Source organism: Siphateles boraxobius, unplaced genomic scaffold (genome assembly GCF_051911475.1).
Source record: "Siphateles boraxobius isolate OS27281-9 unplaced genomic scaffold, OSU_SipBor_1 89, whole genome shotgun sequence".
NCBI classification, from domain to species: domain Eukaryota; kingdom Metazoa; phylum Chordata; class Actinopteri; order Cypriniformes; family Leuciscidae; genus Siphateles; species Siphateles boraxobius.
In genome coordinates, this window is record NW_027509218.1 from 1,615,818 (window position 1) to 1,643,512 (window position 27,695).

At 38.7% G+C, this 27,695-nt stretch overlaps 1 protein-coding gene across 4 annotated transcripts in view; it reads right to left on the reverse strand.

Annotated features, from left to right (window-relative positions):
• The window catches only part of ints8 (integrator complex subunit 8), a 101,053-nt gene that overhangs the window by 31,063 nt on the left and 42,295 nt on the right, over positions 1 to 27,695 (reverse strand). For all 4 annotated transcript variants that reach the window (XM_077222539.1, XM_077222538.1, XM_077222537.1 and 1 more), the window contains 7 exons: positions 20,403 to 20,503; positions 8,101 to 8,242; positions 7,883 to 7,953; positions 7,426 to 7,601; positions 7,182 to 7,312; positions 6,927 to 7,037; positions 492 to 696 (listed from right to left, as the gene is read on the reverse strand). In XM_077222539.1, coding sequence (XP_077078654.1) covers positions 492 to 696; positions 6,927 to 7,037; positions 7,182 to 7,312; positions 7,426 to 7,601; positions 7,883 to 7,953; positions 8,101 to 8,242; positions 20,403 to 20,503 — 937 coding nt within the window. The remainder of the gene's footprint in view (positions 1 to 491; positions 697 to 6,926; positions 7,038 to 7,181; positions 7,313 to 7,425; positions 7,602 to 7,882; positions 7,954 to 8,100; positions 8,243 to 20,402; positions 20,504 to 27,695) is intronic.

The following is a 27,695-nucleotide window of genomic DNA, read 5'->3' on the forward strand; positions in this document are numbered from 1 at the left end:
TTTACATGTAATAGGCCTAAAAGTTCTATTAAGAACCGTATCGTCTTGAATAAGCCATCATATTCTGAAATGGTTCTATTTGTTAAGAGTCTATGGTCCTTTATTTCCCGCCTTTTTGATTTTAAAATCTGTAACTGTCAAAGCCACCTGAAATAACATAGGAAATGAATACGGGTCATTTTAGAGGTCATGTAATACGGGTCATGTAAAATTGATGTAGAAATACAAAAACTGTGTTTGTTTATAAAGTAAGAAAGAAACAAACATATTGATTTGTGGAAATCAAAAACAAGATATTTAATGAATGCCTGGAATAACAAATGATAAAAATGGTTATATTAAAAAAATTCAGCAAAGAAGCATTCAGCCATGACTGAAATAACATAGGAAATGAATGCGGGTCTTTTTAGACCCATGTTGTGCATTAGAAGGGGTTTTCATAGCTTGTGCATCAAAGGGTTAAAGAGACCTTGTAACAGTAGACGTAATACCATGTATCCTCATCTCCAGATATCCGCGGACTCTGCTGACCAGGTCGGATGGAGGCCTCTCCATGTAGCCTTCGACAGCACCCGCCTCGTGTGCTCTAACCTCCATCAGCAGTAGCTCATTGAGCATGACCTGACGCAGCTTAGGAGAAAACTCCGTCACCAGCTCCAGGCATGCTGTGAACAGCTGACGGGCATGCACAAAATCCTGCCACACCCAAAGAGACAAAAAAGGCTGGTTCAAACTAAAAACTAAAAGTAACCAAACAATTGAACCCCCAAAATATAATAAGACTTGATGTAATCTTTAATTCAAATTTATTTAATTTCCATACCGTCTCTTTATGTGCTGCTTTGTCAAAACAAACATAAGTTAAAGCCACTAAGAAATATTTCCTGTAAATAATAAATAAATTAATCTTAATTAAACTGCCTCAGTTTTCAAAATGAGTAACAAAAACATGGCACTTGGAATTACATGACTGGATAACTGAAGCAATGTAAAGTCGTAGAGAAAGCCTATGATCTATATGCCTATGTTCAAAGGTTGAGTATAGCAATAAATAGTGCACAATAACACATTTTTGTGTCTTAAACCTTGTGTGTGCATACATTTTTTTTCCACATTTTTATCAATTTGCTTCTGTTAATGTAGGCATGAAACTAAAATTGAAACATTTATTTTGTTAGTGCACACACATTTTTTGGTGAAAAATGAATTATGCAATTTGATAAAAAAAACATAAAATTTTTGTCCTTGTAATTTTTAATCAAAATCTGAAAATGTATATAATGGCCTTCGTCTATAATGGCCATCTTTCTCAGTTACAATGTTAAAGGGGTGGTTTACAGCTTTTTTTCTTTGCATGATTGTGTTTATGGGGTGCAATATAACATGTCTTCCTGATTTTTTTTTTTAAAGCCTTATTTTTCATAAATTTCACATTTATTGTAAGCCGCTTTCTCCTATGTCATTTGAACGACCGATTGACTTCCTGATTCTATGAAACCACTCCCTCAGAAACAGGCAATGGGCTCAGATTGGTTAGTTGGGCCGGTGTGTTGCAATTGGCTAAACTGCATAGCGCACGTTGTCCGGAAACTTCACGCCCATTACCTTTACTGGCGAAAGTTGCATGTGCTCCGGTCAAATGTAAATAATGGTGTCAATACAGCAGTCTCAGTTTGAGCCAGAATCAGATCCAGAAAGCGGCAATGAAGAGAGTCAAGCAAAATCCAAACACGGATCTTACAAAACGTTTCTGAATGGTACATTTTTGTATTATTATTATTCTATTCTACTATTATTATATAAGAATTTCGATACGCTGTTACTTGAAAATGCTACTGCTGCTTGTTAGCATTTGAGATACGGTTTTCTCCTGATTAAATATTTAATATAACTGAATATTACTGAATAAATGACTGAGTAATACTGTTTTTTAAAGTTATTGTTTTATCGATATATTGAACAACCGTTTAAAGAAAATGATACACCGAGTAAACTAAGAACGTGAAAACATCTGATAACAGCAGCTAAAGTTTGCTGTTGCGATTAGATATCATTTTTTGAACTTTGTACACGTTTGTCTTATACACAAAATAGCATCGAACTAACTGGCTACTATAAACAAACAGTGTTGACATTGGTTAACGTTCTTGATCAAATCGAAAAATTACGTCATAAATTATACATGGAAAATACATTTACAAAATTAGTACATAATTACAAATCCAGGTCCAAAATGTTTGTACACGTTTGTCATAGACACGAAATAGCATAACTATGTGGCTACTAAAGCCAGTGCTGGCATTTGTTTACGTCCTTGATAAAAACTAAAACATTACGTCCAAAATTATACATGCAAATACATTTAAAATTATTAAGTCTTACTTACAGGTTGTGGCCCAACAACTGCTGCCTCTGCCTTTAAAGTTGGAACTGCTTCATGCTTAGTAACAGTTTGTTGTTGAATCCAGCATTGAAATGTGGAGATTCTGGAAGCTATCTTCCGTAAAATGCGCAGCACAGAGAGCTAAATTACCATTGTAATTTTCTGGAACATAATCAAACATAAATTGTAGCCATTGTTGACGAACTACAGCATCCGTAGGAAGTTAAACTCGGAATGGGGCATAGTGTTCACATGTAGGGGTGAGCACTGAGATGTGGGCACCTTTTCTACATTTATGACACCATCGGTCTGAGCCGGATAACCAGACATTATACCCTTATAATGCATTATTAAGCAGTGCCGGGCGTTTATTAGTAAGAGTGAGTGCTCGTAAGCGGGCACTTAACTTACATTCATAGCCACGGGCAGAATAGCCTCCGGGTTCCGATCGCCACACTTCGTGGGCTTGGAAAACTGAACCGTAAGTATGGGCGCGACGCGCGCATACTCAGTGCTTGAATACGGCGGCTCGCTGACAGCCATGGCTTGCTGTTTCACATGTAAAGTCCCGATAGCTTGAAAGGGGAACGTTTGAGATAACTTTGTGATTCGCGAGCAACGCCGGGCGTTTATTAGTAAGCGTGAGCACTCGAAAGCGGGCACGTAACTTACATTTATAGCCATGCGCGCGCCCTCGGATCTCGAATACGGCGGCTCGCTGACAGCAATGGCTGGCTGTATCACTTGTGCCGTCACGATTGCTTTGAATGGGGAACGTTTTGTGATAATATTGTGCGCGAGCGGAGCCTGGGGCGAAGTGTTTGTCAGTAAGCGTGAGCGCTCGTAAGCGGGCACGTAACTTACATTCACAGCCATGCGCACGCGCCCTCTGATCTCAGTAACGGCGGCTCGACAGCTGTAACTGCCTGTGTCACTTGAGATGACCCGATTACTGGGAATGGGGAACATTTTGTGACGATATTTTATCGCGAGCGGAGCCTGGGGTGAAGTGTTTGTCAGTAAGCGTGAGCACTCGTGGGCGTGCAAATTGACTTACATTCATAACATGGCCGCTGTGAGGCTGTTGCCGTGTAACAGAGCGGGCTGCGAGTAGGTGTGAGCACAGATTTGTGGGCACATTCTCTACATCTAACACTCGAGCGGCATTTGCCAGCTTTATGCGAGTTGGCTCTGTGAGTGTGAGAGACAAGGGGGTAACGTGCTTGCGTGTAGGGGTAAAAACACTGAGATGTGGGCACATTACTACACTTAAACATCACGGCATGAGCCGGATAACCAGACTTTATACTCTTGATATTTTGCAGGCGAGCGGGTTGTATTACCGGCTCGTTGGCTGACGTTATACTCTTGATATTTTGCAGGCGAGCGGGTTGTATTACCGGCTCGTTGGCTGCCGAATACATCGCTGCAGTAGCTTTTGTAACCTTCCTGGATCGAGGAGGAGGCGGAGTGATGAGAACTCGACCACTCCTCGCTGTCCGATGTCAGGATGGAACAGCTGTCACCTAGGTCCGTTCGTTCAGCTTTTGTCCCCTGAGGCGGCGGCAGTGCGGGACGAAGCCGGCAGCTGCGCGTCCGGGAGGGGCGGAGAAGGAGAGAGAGAGAAGCTGGCGGGATGTAACGTAATCCGGCGAGCTCCGGGGTGACCGTTTTCACAGCGAAGGCCTCGAGTCAAGCCCGCAGGGTCGACTGCGGAAGCGCTTCCCATGTTCCGGGCCCAGGCAGAGAGAGCAGATCACATGGCGGTCTCAGGCGCTGGGCGGGGCTCTGCACGAGCCACAGGAAATGCGAGGCATTTTTAGAAAAACGCCTCGCGTTCTTTTAGAAAGAACACAGAAAGCAATAGCATTAAAAGGATATTCGTCGCCGGATGGCATAGCAGGCACGAAAGGCTGAAGGCGGCGAAGACGGCCGGCTTCCTCAGGCTCTTTCCTCTGCTTGCTGGTCGCTGGTTTCAACGGCGGCGTCTTCTCTCAAAGTCCAGCGATGCGGGACCTTCGCTGAAGATGATGAAATCAGTGAGACAACCTACGAGCCTGGCTTTTATACGCCAAGCCAACCCCATTTTGGCGGGCTATGACGCGTGAGGGCGCGAAGCTCAGTGGTAGGTTGCCGCAGGGCAACCAATGAGCACGCAATATGGCCTGTTCTAGGTCTGCTAGCTGCTGCACTGCGTTGACAATAAATACAAAATTAAGGATAATTTTTGGCTTCAATATCTCGAGCATAGATGACTATACCCGTAGCATAAGCTAGCTTACGCAATACGAGAGAACCTCTCGTAAGAGAACTACCGGTTTTCTGTCAATACGTTAATATAGGAGCCTATTATGATAATGCTGTAAATACAAATGTGCAAAGGAAGAAACTTTTAATAAATATTTTTAACGTGAGTGAATAAATCCAAACACCCCATAACAGATTTAAGTTTCACTTTCGATCCGTGACAGAAAGAGGAGCATTTTGGCGGCAGGAATTTAAATCTTAAAAAATGTCTGGGATAAGAAAATCTAAAGTGTGGATGCACACCATCAGAAAGGGTATTCTCCAAGGCTGGATTTAGCATCAGGAAAACCATGATCGCACTTCTGCAGGCCAACATTAAGAAGTAGGTGAAAGAAGCTTTTAAAACGCTTAAAGGGCACTTTTGCGTGGCTTAATGCATGTACACAGTATACCTTATTAAGAAACCATACTATGTGCAGATTAACCCATAATATTAACGCAACGTGTTCCTCCTATAAAAAATCACGTAAAGCATTTTCTTTATAATAACAGTTTTCAATGGGAGGAAAATTAGCGTTTAATTAAACTCGTTGCGTTCATATTCTGGGCTCATCTGCTTTTCTGTAGGCTACAGTATGCTATATTGATAAGGTGTGTACAGAATTTGATCTATTAATATAACTGTCATTAAGCTGTTAAACGTTTTTCATGTTAAGCGTTTTAGAATGCATTTTATCCCCACACACAATTTGAAAAGACTCAAACGGACACAGAGACACAGACAGAGTGAAATACTAGATTTTTTCTCTCTCGATCAGGTAGGGTACAATTGATTTCAAAACATTTCAGCCGGTTCTAATTTGATTTTTGGAGGCTGTGAACATGTTTAGCTAAACTGTCACTCGAGATTAGCGTTTATTGTTGTTTCTGCAGTTAAAAACACAAAGTTGACAATTCTGGCTATACTTTCGCTATTTTAATAATTTATCTATTTTTATTTAGTTTATTGATCACTCAGGGTTATCTAATTTAACTATTTGTGGCTTGTGTTTTGAATATATGTTCCCCTGCACTTTAGGAACTTTGCACACATTTGTTCTGCATCTGGTGACTTGATTCTGACTTTCGTTTTGTATTTTTATTTATTAGAAAGGTATATTCTGTTCTAATTTCATTCTGTAAATTAATTGTTGATTATTTTTCGGTAGCAGTTATGTTATTTCTTAGTTTTAATGATCCAAAATGTTTTTATACATTTTCTTCTATCTTTGCGTGATGTTCTGTAGATCACGGCTTTAAAATGTTAGTCGACTATAGGGAAGACTTGACAATTCTGATTCGACTATGAAAATCCTTAGTCGGGGACACCCCCTAGTACATACAGGAAGCTTTAGGTAGAATTTCACCAGTAGTAAGTCAGTCTGGTCACTTTAGGTGAATTACAGTGATTTTTTACTGAAAATAATTGTTTACTGTAAATACATGAAATGAGTTATTGGCAAAATGTCACCTGTAGTAGTAAGTCAGTTTTACTAATAAAATCAAGCTTTGGATTTGGAACATGTCTGTTTTTAAATGTTAAAAGTCATTTTAATTACTACAAATTATATGTTTTAACCACTTGAAATAAGGTGAAATAAGGCAGATGTTCCCTTTGTGCGCCATGGTAGCATGTCAGAGTATAAATACGCAGCTATAATGCATGTAGGTGATTTTGAATTAATATTTCATGTTGATATAAAATGGTTACATACTGTTAAAACTAATAATGGTGTTTATAACTTTGTAAGACTGACGACTCTATAGAGCAGTGGCAAGGAAAACTAATTTTACCATACTCTGAAAGCCCTACAGTGGTCAGGAGCATTTCCGTTGTGTTGGGGCTTGTTTTTGCTGTGTTGTGATCTTATGTTTGCTTTTAAAATTTGTTGTGTTGTGCACTACTGGGCCACCGTAGAAAATGGATGCGTGGTATGAGAGCTTGAGAACAGTGTAAATTGCAGAGTCTCACGCTGAATGTGTGAGAGTTGGCAGCCCTGATTTATGGCTTTGACTTTTTTAGCAGGTTTTATAAAATAAATATTTTATATTAATAAAATCATTTTCATAAAATAAAAACCTAAAAAAAATTTTTTTCACTCTTTAAACTGTTTTTTTACCTCAACAATAATCTGCCAAGTGTCTGTGCTTGTGCTCCCAAGCTTCAAATTTGTATGACAGTGTTCTGACACTGGTTTTCTGGTGTGCATGTAAACATGCTGAATGGTGTTAAAGTGAGTCTTGTACAGATACATACCTTTATACTGATGCAGTGTAGACCTTTAGCCATGAGGATGTACACCAGGTCCCGTGTCAGGTTGTCTTTTATTGCCAGTATGACGTTTACATAGTCAACAGGAACCTCCCACTACAGAAAAAAAAAATATTTTGTTAAACTAACTCGAGAATGTTTTACAGTACTATAATATCAACAATTATAATTTATTATTTTTAAGCATTTAAGCATTTTTGGTTTGCGAATCAGTATACAAGTTCAAAAGTCTTTTCCAACCTTACTGTTAACCCTCCAGAAAGGTCGTTCGGCCATCCCATGCAGCTCAATGAGGATTTGTCGGATATGTCGAGCATCCAATGACAGAATGAGCTGCTGTTCAAGCTGGCTGATATTCACACTGGCAGACACTGTTGAGAACAAGACATAAATACCACACCACAACCAAAAGCAAGCAAAGCTCAAATCATAAAACTAAAAAATTCATATTGTCACGATTACATATCTGCCCGTCAGGATGTACCTGGTATATCATAGAATGAAGGCAGTGGTTTGGCACTGAGGTTGACTGTGGCTGAGCTCTTCCTCATCTGCTCTATCAGGATCTTCTTCTCCTCATCTTGAAGAATTTCATTGAAGAGTTTATGAGATGACACCATGAAGGCCAGAGAAACATCCTCCAACCGGTCACAAACAGTCCTACAATGAAAACAAGAAAGAAAATCTTAAATCTCTGAAAAACAGGCAAGTTCAAAGCTCAAATTAACAGAGAGGTCATGGAATATTTGTGTAATTGTTACACAATAGGAACATTTCAAATGAAATATAGTAGTGACCAAGTGAAAAAGTATATTATTGTAGCAAAACCCACTTTAAACAAATCCACCCTTAAAAACCATCTGAAAGCAAACAAAATGCAGAAAAAAAACATTTGAAAATGCAATGAAAATAGTTATTTAAAACTATGTAAAGGTACTCACTTGATGAAAAGAGCCATTTTTCTCTTGCTCGTTTCTGACAGGTGCTCCTTATCCAAAGATCTTGTACACACCTGGAGACATGAGATCACTGAGCGTAAAAGAGCATTTCATTTCAACAAAAGTCCATGTGAACTAGTTCAGTTTAAAGTGAGAACATAGAGAATTAAGAGAATGGAGTGTGCGATGTGTATGATTCAGTGATGCAGCAGGGTTTATACCTCCAGCAGAAAGCTGATGGTGTTTTTGCAGGGTTTGAGAAGGAGCTGATGGAAGGACACACAAGGGACACCACCCTCCAGTGCATCTCTTACTGCATTACACACACACAGTTTATGACATACCTCCTCCAGAGCCCTGTCCCTGTCACGTAAACACACACATACATTAAAGGAATATTCTAAGCTTAAATACAACAAGCTCAAACTTTGTGGAATGTCATTTACCAAATGTTGGCTTAACTAAACAAATCGTGTTTATAGTAAACCACTTATGGAATTCTATAGACAAAACATTCTGGTGAGTATATAAACAAAAATATGAAGATTTTACACAAATGATTTAGTAAAAAACAAATGGTATTTGATCTTTTAGGTGGGACTACTTATCTAAAGGGCTTTTCACACTGTGCTTAACCCTGGCATTTGAGGGGGGAAATGTCAAATGGGCAAGTCAAATCACCTTACCTTTATTTATATAGCTTTTTACAATACAGATCGTTTCAAAGCAGCTTTACAGCGATAACTGGAAAATAATGCAACACATTTTGTTTCTGCTGTTCAGCAGATCTAGAAGAAAATAGCGAGAAGGACAAGCATCGTCAAGCTTAATTAAGTTCAGTAATGGTTCATTTTTGTTGTAAAATAGACTATTGTACAACAAAAATGAACCATTGTGTATATGTCTCATGTCTATGTATATATATATATATATATATATATATATATATATATATATATATATATATATATACATACATACATACATACACACACACATATACATACACATATATAAATACACATATATACATACATACACAGGTCCTTCTCAAAAAATTTGCATATTGTGATAAAGTTCATTATTTTCCATAATGTAATGATAAAAATTAAACTATCATATATTTTAGATTCATTGCACACCAACTGAAATATTTCAGGTCTTTTATTGTTTTAATACTGATGATTTTGGCATACAGCTCATGAAAACCCAAAATTCCTATCTCAAAAAATTAGCATATTTCATCCGACCAATAAAAAAAGTGTTTTTAATACAAAAAAAGTCAACCTTCAAATAATTCTGTTCAGTTATGCACTCAATACTTTGCCGGGAATCCTTTTGCAGAAATGACTGCTTCAATGCGGCGTGAAATGGAGGAAATCAGCCTGTGGCACTGCTGAGGTGTTATAGAGGCCCAGGATGCTTCGATAGCGGGATTCAGATGATTAGGTTAATAGCTCGTTTAGAGACCCTTTTCATGATATGCTAATTTTTTTAGATAGGAATTTTGGGTTTTCATGAGCTGTATGCCAAAATCATCAGTATTAAAACAATAAAAGACCTGAAATATTTCAGTTGGCGTGCAATGAATCTAAAATATATGAAAGTTTAATTTTTATCATTACATTATGGAAAATAATGAACTTTATCACAATATTCTAATTTTTTGAGAAGGACCTGTATATATATATATATATAGCTGCTCTAGAGAAAACGGTGATGTCATCGTCCAGCTCAGTTCAGTTCTCATATAATGGTATCAATGCAGGCTGATCAATAATATTGTTGACTATTAAAGGGATAGTTCACCCAAAAATGAAAATTCTGTCAATAATTACTCACCCTCATGTTGTTCCAACCCCGTAAGACTTTCGTTCATCTTCGCAACACAAATTACACACATGACCAGCGTCGGCCAATAGTGAGGCTACGTTCTGATGTATAACCCAGAAGTGCTGCGCTGTTACACTACGTGAACTCAGAGGCCCACACAGAAGAAAATGAATAGTTGAATAAAGTCGTTATTTTTGCGCACAAAAAGTATTCTCGTCGCTTTATAAACTTATGGTTGAGCCACTGTAGTCACTTGGACTATTTTAACGATGTCTTTAATAACTTTCTTAGCCGGCAAGTTTCAATTACATAGAAGCCTATGGAGGAGTAACAAACCTCTGAGATTTTATCAAAAATATCTTAATTTGTGTTTCGAGGATGACGGAAAGTCTTACGGGGTTGGAACAACATGAGGGTGAGTAATTACTGACAGAATTTTCAATTTTGGGTGAACTAAGTGTCCCCAACTAAGCAAGCCAAATGCGACAATGGCAAGGAACCAAAACTCCATCAGGTGACAGAATGGAGAGAAAAAAACCTTGGGAGAACCCAGGCTCAGACGGGGGGCCAGTTCTCCTCTGACCAACAAACGCCAACGAAAACGTGAGAATTTGAGTGTTTAATTTTTTTACCTTTGCCAAAAATATATATCTGGAAAAACTTGACAGTGAAATATAAAATGTGTGTAATATGAGGATGCGCAATGCTCAAGAGCCAAACAGGCAAACAGGTAACGTGCTGCAGTCTAATCAATGACACAGACGCCACAAATATGCAAATAAGAACATTAACCCAGGGATCAGGAATGTTTTACACTGTCAAGAGTCAGCTTACGAATCCCCAGCATTAATTGTTAACCCCAAGTGTGTGTGAAACAGGATAACCCAGGATTCTGTTAACCTGGTATTTAAAATTGCCCAGAATTGACAAAAAAAAAAAGTACAAATGTTTTTTTAACAGTTACATATAAACCTTTCAAGTAAAACAATTTGTCAAATGGACTACTTGCACAACTACTACCGCCTTCTACTTGTTACAACTCTTTTGTTTCTGGTAACAGCGCACCTACATACATGAGAATGCAGATTATACCTACATTTTATGGCTGTTAACGGATTAAAACAATGAATAATGTTCTCTGCGTTAACATGAATAATCTTGAACCTGCTGAAATGTTCCTATAAATCTTTTTTTTATTTCCAACTTGAGCATTCCGAATAATAAATACATAGTGCATGTTTCCCCACTAATTTGCAGCAGTCCCGTGCTTGTCTTCTCATTAACAGCGTTTTTCTCTTACTGATCATATTTCATACCTGTTCAGTTTATATGTTTAAATGAATTTGACTGATAAAAGGTATGCTTGTGTGCTAATGCTCTTATTCCAATCAAATATTTAAATAAATGGATGCGGGGTACGTGCCTTAAAAGAAATTTAAATTTAATTGATTAATTAAACAGCAATGCACAAATGATTGACAGTGAAAACTGACACAGAATAGTGATTAAAATATTTAATAAATTCACGAAGCATGCACGTGTGATAATTTCAGCATCTCAGAGCGGCTCGGTTCATTAAGCGGTTCGGTGCGATTTGCAGAGTTTCCGCTAGAAAAAAATTGTTTCGTTTTACGGACATTTTGATGATATGCCGGTCTAATATCGCCGCTTAATTAGTCAAGTTGAGGAAAACTGGCGGCAGGCTATGTAACTTAAAAAATGACAATCAGGTCGTATAGAATGGAGCCCGACCGATATATCGGCGAGCCGATATTATCGGACGATATTAGGCATTTTCATAACCATCGGTATCGGCATTTAAAATGGCCGATAAATTAATATTTAAAAAAATGCGGCATGCAGTGATTCATGTAAGGGTGGCACTGCCAATAAAGCACGTAAAAGCTGTCACAAAGAACTGGCAAAAGCAATTATATGAATACATCAAATATAGCAAGGAGACATTTTAATTGTTTATTAATAACAAGTGTTTTCAGTCATTGTGGGCTGGAAAGATGAAGTTGACGATGCAGACTAGCGATCTTTGAACGGGCCAGAGAGAAATGCACATTTCATACGGATTATATAAGCAGAGAGCAGTCTGTCGTTTTGAATTGTTCTGTTTAAAAGGAGACATTTCAATATAGATATTTCTCAGGTCTATACGCTGAGTTTCGGTTTATTTATGGGAGGAGTTGCAGTTCACTCGCTGGCGCCTCCGTGTCGAGACTATCTATTGTCCACTATATTTACTTCTTATTTATTAAATCCAGGCAATTGGTTGATGAAACATTGATTAAAATTAAGATACAATTAATAAAAAAATATATATATACTTTAATGAAAGGCTTTGTGCTTTCTGTGCGAGGTCTCTGTGAAAGTTTTAAAACACTTTAGTGCCGCTTTCAGACCGGTGATGTCCATAACATTGTTTTTTCCTCATAAATGTGAACTCGAAAAATAAAATGAATTTTTTATGTTCTGTTGAGAGCCAACGCTTCTTCATCCGGTGGGTAGTAGCCTATTACTTTTGATTTGCGCCGTGTAATTCACAGAATTGATTTCTCTGCTACCAGTCTCTGTCACGTATTGTGTGAGGTTGTGACTATTGCAAGCGTAGGCCTTCAGCTGAGAAGTCCTTATTATATTGTCTGCTATATTTATTTCTTATTTATTAAATCCAGGCAATTGATTGATGAAACATTGACAGTAAACTGATGCCTCGTTCTGCTTTGTAACGGGCGCTTTCTCGCGTCTATGGTAAACAGCTGTTGCGACGTGAGCAATAACTGCCGCGTCCGGTGTAGACAGTGTTAAAGCTCATTCTGCCTATAACGCTACGCTACAACATCAAGCAATATTCCAATCATTTATATAATTATAACACTTTATATAGGGCCCTTTTGCATTAAGAATATAGTTTCACGGTACATTTTGCTTAAGTATTTAAAAAAGTATAAAAGTACTGTACATAGGCTATGTAATTAAAAACGTTTTCGTTATTATATTATTAATTTTACTTTAGTAAAAAGATCTGAGTTGTTGCTCCACTGGTAGAGATTAGAGGAATTAAGAATAAAAATAGAAGATAATAAGGTTTTGTTAGTGACACTTTTGATATATTTATTGAAGTTGTTTTATATAACGTGACTAAATTAAAAGAAAGTCCTTAGTGAAGATTATGCAACAGTATTTAGAATATAATATAATATAACATGCAATGCAAACTAGTTTGGTTACAGCTCAAATGTATCATTGTCATTCTATCATTCCCCCTGCCTCCATTACATATGTCACACAAGTGTTTGATCACCACATTTGAGTGATCATTGCGAAACGTTTATATATTTATTCTGTTTAAATACTGTATATTATATATACAGTACCCATCAAAGGTTTGTACACACCAATAGGAAAGTGTGTCCAAACTTTTGACTGGTACTGTACTATAATATACATTAATAATATTGCTACTGTACACAAATAATATCGGCCGATATATCTGTATCAGGCTTTTTTTTATCGGTATCGGCCCCCAAAAATCCATATCGGTCGGGCTCTAGTATAGAATGCAACAGGTTTGCAGTGGCGGCTGGTGATAATTATTTTTGGGGGGGCAGGGCGAAAATAAATTTCAGATAGCTGTTTGAGGTCTCTTACCCCCGTTATTGTCCACAAAACTTCAGTGCCGACACGTTTCTTATGACAAGCGTGAGTGAAGCTCAGGGTGAAGCTCGTCCTCTGTCACTGGATGCTGCCAGATTTGTAAATCGGGTTGGTCCGGTCCAAGATCCTTTATCCTTTTTTTTCCTTCTTCCAGCAAACGCCTTGTGAAAGGTTTTTTTTGTAAATCAATGACGGGTTAGATTTGGTTTAACTGCTGCCATTATCTGTACGAAAGTGATCAGCCTAGCAAGGTTTTGTCGAAGTCACCTGCGCATTAGCAGTAGTGGCCCAAGAGCGTAAAGTTGAATGACAGGTGACAAGAACCAATCAGATTGGATAAAAAAAACATGCATCACATTCTGATTCGCCAGGGACGCAGCGACCAGGGACGGTGGCGCCCAAGCGCCCTCTATTGACGAGCCGCCACTAGCCTAACTTTCAAATAGACGGAAAAAAACTTGAACGTCCGGTGGTGGAGCTGTCTGGCTCTGGACATCAGAGGCTTCCAGCGTTCCTGATTCACCATCGTCCGTCACGTCTGGCCTCTGAAAAAAGCTTTTAAGGCTAGTCTGCCTGGGCCTGGCCATATTTAAAAACGTCTCACTCAATCGTTCGTTGTTTAGGTCTATATTACAGCCGTTTTTAAAGGTTGGCTGTATTTGAAATGCAGCATGCGATGTTGTTTAATAACTTTCAAACGGTAGAGCCTGTTCCTTTATAACATAGCAAAAGGTCTGTGTATTTTTTGCTTTATACATTTTAGGCTTATTCTCAAATTCAGATTGTGTATGGGGGGTGGGATTATTAGGCAATTTTAATTGAACTATTTGACCGAAGAGATTTAATTTTGTCGGACATTTCATTTTTTTACCGGCCAATGTCCGGTAATTACAGGACAACGGAAACCCTGGCGCATTATTAACGAGAAGAAACTCATTCCCTCCAATGACTGCGCTGTATTCAGTATGAGATCGCATTACACTGGAGAATTAAAATGTCACAAAAGGCTGATTCAGGTCTGGGCAAAGTTTCCCAAAAGCATTGTAAGCTGAGTTGATCGTAGAGAGACCACTGGTGGCAAAGGTTCTACGATCTACATATGATGCTTTTGGGAAACCCATTCATCTCTGTCTTCTGTTCGACTCAGCACTGTTGTCTCTCAGGGAAACGGTTGTTGTAAGAGTGCGTTGTTTCCGTTCCCTCACATGCTTTTGACTACCTACCAACACATAAGGAAAATATTTATAAAGGTATTTCACATGTATACACACACGAGCACGAAAGCATTTTCTGCGCTGAACAATGCAATGCTATTTTAATCGTTATCAACATTTTTGATAATGTTCCATAAGTTTGTATTGCAATTAAACTCATGTCATTCACTCCCACCCCATATTCATGCGTTTAAATTATTTTGGTGGGTCCTGAGATAGACTATACTTGTCTAGGTGGATCCTGGAATGGAAAAGTTTGGGAACCCTTGAACTAGGTGACTACAGGACATTGAAAATATACATAACCGGAAATAAACGATTTCAAAAGTGCATCACAAAGCTCAGTGCCAGTAGTCCATCGGACAGATAATTAAATTAAAGCGCTTCTCATCCAAAAAGGCTGACACTAAAGACTGGAGTAATGATGCTGAAAATTCAGCTTTGCATCACAGAAATAAATTAAATTTTAAAATATATGAAAACAAAACCATTATTTTAAATTTCATTTTAAATATTTGTTTCATTCAAATTTAAATTTAATAATATTTCCAAATATTACGGGGGTTTTTTTCTGTATTTTTCAAATAAATGCTTGTGGGACCCCTGAGGCAGCTGACGGGTACCGACAGGCCAAGCAGACTGCAGCCCTGGTAGTTGTGGGGGCCAAAAAAATTAAAAATCGGCCTGGGAGGAGTTCGGTGAGGCCATGGAGAAGGACTATTGGTTGGCTTCAAAGAGATTCTGGCAAACTGTCCGGTGCCTTTGGACAGGGAAGCAGTGCCCTAACAACATTGTTTACAGTGGACGGGGGCAGCTGCTGACCTCAACTGGGGATATCGTCGGACAGTGGAAAGAATACTTTGAGGATCTCCTCAATCCCACCGACACGTCTTCCATTGAGGAAGCAGAGGCCGGGGGCTCGGAGGTGGACTCGTCCATCACCCAAGCTGAAGTCACCGAGGTAGTTAAGAAGCTCCTCGGTGGCAAGGCACCGGGGGTGGATGAGATCCGCCCCGAGTACCTCAAGTCTCTGGATGTTGTGGGGCTGTCTTGGCTGACACGCCTCTGGACTGGCAGACCGGGGTGGTGGTCCCTCTTCTCAAGAAGGGGGACCGGAGAGTGTGTTCCAACTACAGTGGGATCACACTCCTCAGCCTCCCCGGGAAAGTCTATGCCAGGGTACTGGAGAGGAGAATTGGGCTGATAGTGGAACCTCGGATTTCAAGAGAACAGTGTGGTTATCGTCCCGGCCGTTGAACACTGGACCAGCTCTATACCCTCTCCAGGGTGCTGGAGGGTTCATGGGAGTTTGCTTAACCAATCCAGATGTGTTTTGTGGATTTGGAGAAGTCATTTGACTGGTTCCCTCGCGGCACCCTGTGGAGGGTGCTCTGGGAGTATGGGGTACGAGCAGAGCAGGAGCTTGGTTCGCATTACCGACAGCAAGTCAGACTTGTTTCTGGTGCGTGTTGGACTCCGGCAGGGCTGCCCTTTTTCACCGGTTCTGTTCATAATTTTTATGGACAGAATTTCTAGGCACAGCCAGGGGCTGGAGAGTGTCCGGTTTGGAGACCACATGATTTTGTCTCAGCTTTTTGCAGATTATGTTGTCATGTTGGCCTCATCAGATCAAGCAGGACCTTCAACATGCACTGGGACGGTTTGCAGCCGAGTGTGAAGCGGCTGGAATTAGAATCTGCAGCTCCAAGTCCGAGGCCATGGTTCTCAGTCAGAAAATGGAGGCTTGCCCGCTTCAGCTTGGTGGAGAGTTCCTGTCTCAAGTGGAGTAGTTCAAATACCTTTGGGTCTTGTTCACGAGTGCCCGGCCCCGGATAAGCGGAAGAAAATGGATGGATGGATGTTTTCAAACTTTTGACTCATACTGTACATAGGGCTTGACATTTACTTTTTTGCTCACCAGCCACTGTGGCTAGTGGTTTTTGGGAAATTACGTTTTAGTTCAGCTGTGACGATACACTTAGCTCACGAGACGGGATGATAAACATTGGGTTCACGAGAAAATATTTTACCACTATTTGTAGGAAATCTTCAAGGACAAAAATATATGACTAAATCACAAAACGCAAAACAATGCAATGTGCATTTTGAAATGTTTTAACTAAACTAGGGCTATCACTAATGATTATTCGAATAATCAGTTGATAAATTTTGATTATAATCGGATATTGTTTTTATCAAACAACTTTTCATTCAAATGCCCACTTAATCTTTATTATTTGGCCACTTCTTTACGATAGAAATGCATGTTATTGCATGCCCAAACAAAAGCACAACTGAGTTTATGTGGAGCAGCATTTAGTGTGAACAAAGCCACTCTGAAACGTGTAACTTGCACACATAAAAAATGTAAGCGTTGCGCTTCACTCTGAAACCCACCAAATTGGCAAGTGGGAGTGGCTGTTACACGCCACTGCTGAAATCCACCCACGTTTGGTGGGTTGGGGAGTGTCAATGTCAAGCCCTGTATATACACATATATACAAGTTGAATATAATTAGGGGTGTGACGGTTATTATATAACCGTGAGACCGACGGTTATAGTTGAATACCGTCATTAGAACTCTATAACCGCCAAAACCATGTTATTAAAATATTTTTTTACAAACTTTTTTTATCATGGAGAATGTTTAAATACTAATATCAGCTTACGAGGGAAATGAAGGCGGAGTTTGTGGTGGTGCTTCTGCTACTGCTGGAGATGATTCGGGAGAAATCTCTGCCCCTTTACCGATCAGAGCGTGCGCTGACATGGAGTAAAGCCTTGTTTATACTCGACGCGTCCGTTTCTTTTACTGTCTATGGTTCGCACGAGCGCGAGGGTGCAAAAATGACGCGTTGGGTGCGCAGGACCGGCAAGACCCCATTTCGCATTGCTGTGTGCACAGCTTTGTTTTTTGTAACAAACGACTTCAAGCCGAATCTGCCTGAGCATGTACGTCTCACCGCACCCGCACCCAGTTTGCGTGTCTAAATTGCAGTTCATTGCAAAGTTTTTTTTGTTAAGGTTTTGTTTACTGTGTGTGATTTATTTAAAACAAAGCACGTTCATTGTAATGTTTTTTTTTTTGTTAAGGATTTGTTTACTGTGTGTGATTAATTTAATGGAAAGCACATTCACTTCTAGTCGTCTTGCTGTTCATTTTAAAAAAACGTAGAGCAAGTAGATCAGTGTCTGCTCCTTTATTCAAACTAAGTTGTCCTATAATAACAAACGAACGTCGCTGCATAATGAGCCTTTCACACAAGTGTCACTGGGTACCATCTATATATATTTGTTTTTCGACCACCAAAGCACCAGCTCCGAACCAGTAAAAGTGGTTCTTAAGTAGCACCAAATCATTGCTGGTCTAGAAGTAAGAACCGCTTACGTCAGCGGCTGGGGGCGGGGTTACCGTGACCAACAAGACAAACAGAAACTTGTGTTCACACAAGTGTTTACCATTTGGAGGCATATATGATGACATTAACTTTTCATATATGTATGTGTTTGTCATATATTTTTGTCATTATTTTTTGAGAATGCAAAACACACACAAACGCATGCCTATCTTCATAATTCTTGTTTAGACTTGTGAAGTTTTTTGAATTCAACTCAAATCCAAATTTTCACTTTCACTGCAATATACTGCTCAACCTTTTTTTATTCAAGATTAATATTGCATTGCATATAATGTGTGCTGGTCAACTAATCTAAAATTAAGAAATCCCTAGAAAACTGTAAAAAAAAAACTAAAACAAAACAACATCATATATATATATATATATATATATATATATATATATATATATATATATGATGTTGTTTTGTTTTAGTTTTTTTTATATACAATATTTATATACTTCTTTTATTGGTCGGATGAAATATGCTAATTTTTTGAGATAGGAATTTTGGGTTTTCATGAGCTGTATGCCAAAATCATCAGTATTAAAACAATAAAAGACCTGAAATATTTCAGTTGGTGTGCAATGAATCTAAAATATATGAAAGTTTAATTTTTATCATTACATTATGGAAAATAATGAACTTGATCACAATATGCTAATTTTTTGAGAAGGACCTGTATATATATATTGTGTGTACATTTAAGATAGGCTACTTAATTTATTATTCCAATATCCAAATATGATACTAAACGAAAAAAGGGCTTTTATTCGTGACGTGCTGTCTTTGCATTTGAACATTGCATATTTTAAAAAGGACATTTTAGACATTTATGGAAAATAGTTGACAATGAATAGACAGGAGTCCAATAATAGCAAAACGAATCACTTATTGTAAAAAGAATATCAAGTATAAGTTAGACGAATCCGACATATAATGAGGGCTGTTAACAGTAAAACGTCTGTCATTTAACGAATTTTAAAAACATGGATGGATAATACGAAATGCTTTCTAACATTTTGACAGAAAAAAACACAACCAAGAACAAAATTTTAACTTAGCCTATCAATTTTCATTTTACAATTAGCCAATCTTCTCTCTCTGTGTTTGTGAGAGCGCAGCACTGATACAACGGTACTTTTTAATCTATAAGTAGCCTAACTAACGTGCTAGTTTTCATCCAAAATAAATATGTAACATAATTAGGTAGCCTACTTTAGTTATAACACCATAAAGTAACACATGTGGCAGGCTAATGTTACGTTTGTCAACACAGAGAATGAATAAATGCCTGTTTCTCTAGACTCGCGCTTATCAGTAATCCACAAAATCACAGAACTTTCATAATCACTAAGCCATAGCGATTTTAATTTTATATAGATTTATTGTTCAACATTACTTAAGCATTTTATAATTTGCATGGCTGAATGATGTTTTCCTCTTATCTGAGTGACCATGAATGACAGAGTATTTTAAGATAATCCATGCGATTACGATCACTCCCGTGTGATAATCGAATCCAGATTAAGTTAACTCAATACAATATTTCAATTTTCCACATCCACCCCAGCCCGTTTACCTTCAGGAGTCAGAAGTACTGTGACTACTGTACTGTCCTCGCTTATGAACTCAGTCAGGTGGCGGAAGGGGGAATCGGGCGGGATTCTTTATTGCAGTCTCTTTTTAATGATATGCCTTATGCATCTGTCAATCATCCTCGCTTGCTATTTGGGGAATGAACCCAGCGCTATGATTGGTCAAACTCTTCTTCTTTTGCTGTTGCTTGATTTGAGGACTGCACGTGAACAGAGGTGCGTCACCAGATTTTTGCGTATTTTAGAGTGACAAATCATACCAGCGTACTCCGAGGTCAAAATGCGTATCCGCTACGCAAAATGCGTACAGGTTGGCGTACAGGTTGGCAGGCAGTGGCGGTTCTACATTGAATTACACCCTGGGCGAGAGCACCTTCGAGCCACCTTAGATAGATAATAGAAAATCGCTTCGCGGCGCAGAGGAACTGCTCGTGCCACCCCCATGTGACATGAAAAAATGCCGCCCCGGACGATACTGTTGCTATTGTTTGCAGGTCAGCATTAGTCAAAAGTCTTGTGGACACATATTTAGTATGTGTTTTGTGGCCTTATTACAGAAACTTTAAGTTTTAGTTTTTTTAATAACCATGCATAAACAATATTCCCTCAAAAATACAAGAATGTACATACATGTTGCTCACATATTATGGTAGCCCTGTTTTTGCTAAATAAGAGTGTAATTACACCTTTGCCATTAATATGTTTATAAGCAACTGAAAAAAGCACAAATGTCAGGGCATGTCAAAACATCTCGAGGACCCCAAAAACACATTAGACCCCAGAGGGTTAAAAAGCATCAAGCTATGTCTCACCCTTGTTGAAGCTTGTGCAACAGCTCTAGCTGAATTGAATGTCTGAAGCTGTTGGGTAGATCAAGCGCAACATTGTCCCTGATAAAGGCCTCGATCAGGGCCTACAGCAAAAAGACACAAAACAGAGATAAAAGTTACTAATATACAAATCAACAAATTCACATTTCACCAGCTGCACAGTCCTGGCAAGCTCCAGTGAAACACAAATACTCAATTTTCTCCTGGTATACCCAGTTGCAATCTTTGGTTTTCATATTACCACTATTTACTTCAGATTTAAATCTCATTGAAAAATATGGTGGAATTTGAAGACAGTACAGGCCATCGAGAACATTCTACAACTGATTTCTGAACAAAGCTTAAGTAGATTTGGATGTACACTTTGGGATGGCTGTCATGCAGGAAAGTCCATTGATCATCAAGCTTCAGTCTCTGCACCCAAGGCATCACCATATTTGCCAAAATGGCTTGATATTTCAAAGAATTTATTAAATCCTTCATACAGTCACGATTTCCACTTCCTGCAACAGCAAAGCACCCCCATAACAAGACAGGACCACCTCCATGATTGCCCATGGAGATGTTGTTCTTCTGCTCATAAGCTTTGCCTTTTTTGCACAAGACATACCACTGATACATGGGTCCAAAAAGTTCCAGTTTGGTCACATCACTCCATTAAAATAAATTCTAGAATCCAAATGATTAGCATATTCAAGTCAGCCTTTTATGTTCTTCTTGGTCAAGAGTGGCATTCAGTAAGATGTCCCAACATGAAGGCCATGCATGTCTAGTGTTTTTCTTATAATCTGCCTTGACCTGATGAAAGGAGGAAAGTCTTTGGCAGTAAATTGAAAGGGTTTTCTAAGTTGATCAAACATTTCATTTTATTAGCATGTAAAACACTCTAAAACATACTAGCAATGTGCTTAACAATGCTAGCAATTTGACAAGACATGCTAGTAACATGCTAAGTCATGTTAGCAACATGCTAACAATTCTAACAAAACATGCTAATCTAAATAATGCTAGCAATGTACTGAAACATGCTAGCAAAATAATGCTAGACACGTGCTAAGACATGCTAACAAAATGTAAAACATTGCTAACAACATAAAACATGCTAAGAAGCTTTTAAAGCTTTCAAACTTTGTCAAGCCAACATAAGAGTTTGCCCCGACGAACTTTACTTTCTAGTTTCTGAATGTAAAATAGACTGCAACAAACTCCGGTATAACTAATTGACACTTCGCTAAGCCCCGCCCTCCTTAGTTACTGTTGCTACGCCTGTCAAGCTTTCGCGTCTAGCACGTCTATTACAGTGTGTATGCACCAGTGTCAGACATCCCCAATGAGATAATTAGTAAGTTTTGGCGAACATGTGAAATATCTGAGAGAGCAAGACAAAAGGGACTGCAGTATGCATTCTAGGGATATATCCACGACATAATATGCAACCGATTAGAGAATAATTTAATAACAATTGAAGCTAAAGCTTATAGTCGCAGCAGTCGCTGCCTCATACGCTGACCATGCAAATGGGAAAAATACAAATTGAGGAACAGCTATGTTCGTGCACAGCAGGGTAAGTGAAAAGTGAAACTAATCTAATAATTATAAATCAAACAGTTTATCCATAAATCTTGTGGAATAATACTAACACCAGGAGAGCCGCGATTAGATTGGGTTAAAGTTACTCAGTCAGGGGTAACTTAGTAGGCCGTTGATTAGCAAAATGCTTAAATATATTTTAAAGTATGTCAGTGAGCCTCTGTCTTGTCTTTAAACCTCTTATTTTATGTTAAAACGTGCATTATGAACAAAGAACCGTAATTATTTCAAACTTCCAAGCAATAGGTGTTTTTGTTAATCCTGTCGACATTTAGTTGTGAATGGGGTCTCCCACACTGCTTGTTCCACGCCCGTCATTTCTCCCCTTGGCTTTTAGATTTTCGGGAAGGAAAAAAAATCCACTCCCCCGTCCAAACTTTTAGGATACCGGGTATCAGAATTGCACAATCCATACGCACAACGCTTCAGCATGTTTCCCTCGCTCGAAAGCTTGCCAGACCTCCCGTGCCTAGTTACGGTTGCTAAGACACGATTGGCCAGTGGTGGTTTTCGGGCGTGGCTTAGCGAAGGGTCAATTTCCTGGATAATGCATTAGCTGTTCAAAACCTCTGAATGTAAGGCAATAGAATATAATGTCTTTTGATGGATTTACTGTTATGCTGACATCTACAGTTAAGAACCTTGAATAGGACTTCCGGTATAAGTGAGTGTAGCTCCCGACCTCTTTCGTTCATTTAGTCATTTTTTTTCGATATTTATTCACTACAATCGACTATCTGGCACCTGATATTACTTGAAATAACGGTGGAGCAAAAATGACAAGTAGAAAGCAACTTCGGAATAAAACTGGCGACAAAGACGGTGAAGCTTCGAGCAAGACCGACGATATGGCGCCATCCCCTGAGGGATTAACGGCTTTACCCGAAGATCTCGAAAGGCTTCGGTCAGTGCTGCTTTCTGATATGACGCAAGTAGTTCACTCTCTTTTAAAAACAGAACTGGCTGGTGCACTGTCACCTGTGAACGCGACATTGGAACAAGTTAAGTCATATTACGAAGCTCATGACGAACGACTTCGCGAGGTTGAAGATGGCCTAAATGACTACAGTGATAGGCTGGTAAATGTCGAGGCTTCAATGGATGCGTTACTGAGGGAGAACGTATTACTGAAGGAAAAGCTGGATGACCTCGAAAATCGCTCACGGAGATCTAATATGAGAGTTGTGGGCATCCCCGAAAAGTTGGAAGGACAAGACCCGATTAAATTTATGACTGACTTTTTTGAGGAAGTACTGGGGAAAGAATTCTTCACAAGTCCTCTTGTTCTTTCTCATGCCCATCGAGTTGTACCCAACCCAACCAACGATGCAAGGGCCAATCAGACCAAACCCAGAGTGTTTCTGGTTCTTTTTCACTACTTCCAGGACAAGCATCGCATCCTCAGATTCAGTAAGCAACAGCGAGAGTTGCTCTTTCGCGGACGGCGGGTGTTTTTCCACGAGGATTTCAGCGCTGAGCTGGGGAGGAAGCGAGCGGCGTTCAAAGCCGTGAAGTCCCGGCTATACGAAAAGGGAGTCAGATTTGGTCTCTTGTACCCTGCAAGGCTCCGGGTTACTCACGAAGGGAAAACACACTTGTTCAGCACGCCAGAAGAAGCCAACGAGTTCTACCGTTCAAATTGGGGTGAAGAATAATGTGCCAGGACATTCCTTTTGCCTCGGGTAAGGGGTGAGGAAGAGTTAGAAAAAGAAAAAAAAACGTTTTTTTTTTCTTTTCTTTTTTTTCTTCATGCGGTTCCATAGACTTTTAATTAAAAAGAATCATACCGCAACTATGTTCCAACACGAAGTTGCGCTGGACTTATGGCTATAAAGCCGTACATTATTTTTCTCACCCTTTCTTTTTCTTTTTTTTTCTTTTTTTATTTCTTCATGCGGTTCCATAGACTTTTAATTAAAAAGACTCATACCGTAACTATGTTCAAACACGAAGTTGCGCTGGACTTATGGCTATAAAGCCGTACATTATTTTTCTCACCCTTTCTTTTTCTTTTTTTCTTTTTTTTAAATTATTATTTATTTATTTATATAATTTATTTATTTATTTTTCTGTTTTTTTTTTCCGGTAGGATAGCATATAATTTGACACCGTTTTGACCCTAGTTTTATATGGGGGCTGCACTTACATTGTACATGACTTTAATTGCTGGTTCGCATTCTTTGGAAGTTTTTCGTTATGTTTTATCTGCGATCATCCTCAGTTGGGGAATTAGATCTAGGAATAGTATGTTTTTGGTTGGGGGTTAGGAGGGAGGGGCGGTTGGCGGGGTTGGGAGGGAGGGGCGTTGGCAGGATTGTTTACTTCTGGTTTCTTGTATCTTATTTTTGTAATTTACAATGCATGGCTACAATTTGCTTTAGATTAAAACCCATGCATGCTTTTAACTTATGTATCGTACAGTTAATATAGGTGATGAGGATAGAGGACACCCTGTGAGACTTATGACATGGAATGTCAGGGGTTTAAATGGTCCTGTTAAAAGAGCTAAGGTTTTCTCCCATCTTAAATCCTTCAAACCAGATATATTGTTTTTACAAGAAACACATTTGAGACTCAAATCCTGATGTACTCGTTACATCATAAGAAGAATGGCATCTACGCTAATTTTAGTGTCTTTGTTTATCCCGAGGTTTTCCCGCAGCCTGCCGGATCCAGGCCGTTTCCAGATCTGACGAAGGACTTTCGCCTGGACCCGATGACAATGCAGTGCTGAAGTGCCAACTAGCCTCTCCCTATGGAGGATCCCTATACCAATCTACAGATAAAGCGTTGTGGAATTTTTCGGTTCGCGTACCTACCCAAAGTGATAAGATAAAATAAAAATTCTGCATCAAAATTTATAGACAAGTAGTTTGTTTAGGCATGGTTTGTAAGGAATTATAAACCTGCGCACATATATTCAAACGCACATAACTATAGAATCAATTCTTAATGCGCATGTGAACGCCATCAGCGTCTATCACAGGTTCACGTTTAAAGTCTGTTTAGAGAGAACGGTGTCGTCTTAGCGGCCCCTAATTTAATAACAAACTATCATTTAGACGGAAGTGAATCAATCAAAACTAACTTTAGCTGGAAAAAACATTGTTCAAGAGCCACTATAAAACCAAACCAATCTCTGTTACCTTAAATTATATCTTTATCTCTGTAAAGCTGCTTTGAAACAATCTACATTGTTAAAAGCGCTATATAAATGAGGATGACTTGACTTGACTCAGTGACCACAATAGAATTCGTAAGATATGGGTAAGTCAAATTTTTCATTCCAAATTTAATAGCAGATCAAGAGGTGTGGCAATTTTAATTAATAAGAGAGTACAGTTTATACCTTCTGACACAATCTGTGACCCTAATGGTCGTTACGTAATTGTGTCTGGGTCTCTTTTTCAAGTCCCAGTGGTTTTAGTTAATGTTTACGCTCCCAACTGGGACGATGTTCAGTTTGCAAATAGTCTCCTATCGATAATTCTCAAGCTTGATACACATCATTTGTTATTTGCTGGGGATTTAAATTGTGTTTTCGATCCTCAGCTGGATAGATCCAGCACTTGTAGTAATGTTTCTGATATGGCAATGGCCTTTTCTTTATTTATGCAACAGAATGGCTGTGTAGATCATTGGAGATTCTTAAACCCGTTGACTAGACAATTCTCCTTTTATGTCCATCATTCCTTTTCTAGACTAGATTATTTTTTTGTAGCCAACTTGTTTATATCAATGGTCAAGAAAGTTGACTAATCGGCTATAGTTGTATCCGATCATGCACCTGTGGTGCTGGACCTGCACTTCCCTTTGAACATCAGAGAACGACCAATCTGGGCATTTAATCCATTATTGCTATCCAATGAGAAGTTCTGTAACTTTGTCTCATCTAGTATAGATTTTTTTCTGGAATACAATAGAATAGATACAGTGTCTTACTCATTACTTTGGGAGACTTTAAAGGCTTACTTGAGGGGTCAAATAATTTCTTATACATCGTACGCTAACAAAGAACGTAAGAAGGAACTGCAAACACTTTCACAATCCATATTAGATTTAGACAGACAGTATTCTGAATCTCCCACAGCTAAATTACATAAAAAAAAGAGTTGACTTGCAGACAAAGTTTAATTTTTTATCAACTTCTCATGCAGAACATTTAATAATGAGGACGCGTGGTCTTTACTATGAATATGGAGACAAATCAAGTCGGCTCTTGGCTCATCAGCTGAAACGTCAAACTGCCTCTCGACTTATTTCACAGATAAAAGACTCAAATCAAACTTTAGTTAGCAACCCAAAAGAAATTAATAAAATTTTCAAAAACTTCTATTCCTCATTATATACTTCTGAATTCCCTTCGGATACAATGGATATGGAAAATTTCTTAAACAATCTGGATATTCCTACTTTGCAATCAGATACGATAGTGGATTTAGAACGTGACCTCGAGATTGAAGAAATTAGTAAGGACATTATGGCAATGAAGAGTGGTAAGTCCCCAGGCCTTGATGGGTATCCTATTGATTTTTATAAAAAATTTAAGGAGAAACTTGCACCAATTCTTTTTGAAGTTTTTAAAGAATCTTTGGAGGCAGGTTCCCTACCTCCAACCTTTTCTCAAGCATCTATTACACTCCTTGTTAAAAAAGATAAAGACCCTATTCAGTGTGAATCGTATCGTCCTATATCTCTTTTAAACACCGACATTAAAATTTTTGCTAAAGTATTGGCATTTCGTTTAGAACATGTCCTCCCTTCAATAATCTCAGACGATCAAACAGGATTTATTAAAGGTCGCCAATCTTTCTGTAATATTCGTAGACTCGCTAACATAATGTATCTTTCTGATACTTCTCCGCACCCGGAGGTAGTTATTTCCTTGGATGCGGAGAAGGCGTTTGATCAAATTGAATGGCCATTAGGGGTGTGCCAAAAAATCGATTCACAGAAGAATCTAGATTCTCATTTGCAACGATTCAGAATCGATCTGAAATGTCCAAGAATCGATTTAATAAATAAATAAAATCAGCTGGCTGTTCGCCTTCATTTTTGTAACTAGCATATACGGACATCACCACGGAGCCGGTTTTTGAACGTGAGCGGCAAATCGCTAAAACAAAGAGGAAGCAAATATGGATGAGAGGGAGATCCAACCGGGACATTCTAAAACGCTTAACGTGAAAAACGCTTAACGTGGCTTACTGCACTAAGACAGTGATATTGGAAGACCAAACTCGGTACACATTATATTAATAAACCATACTATGTATTAAAAAAATCAGATGAGCCCAGAATATGAACGCAACGCGTTTAATTACACATTAAGCGTTTTCTTATAACGGTTTATGGGAAGAAAATGCTTAACGTGTAATTAAACACGTTGCGTTCATATTCTGGGCTCATCTTATTTTTTTATACATAGTATGGTTTATTAATATGATGTTTACTGAGTTTGGTCTTTCAATATCACTGTCTTAGTACAGTAAGCCACGTTAAGCGTTTTCTTATTTTCTATGGGAAGAAAATGCTTAACGTGTAATTAAACGCGCTGCGTTTATATTCTGGGCTCATCTTATTTTTTTATACATAGTATGGTTTATTAATATGATGTGTACTGAGTTTGGTCTTTTAATATCACTGTCTTAGTGCTGTAAGCCACGTTAAGCGTTTTTCACGTTA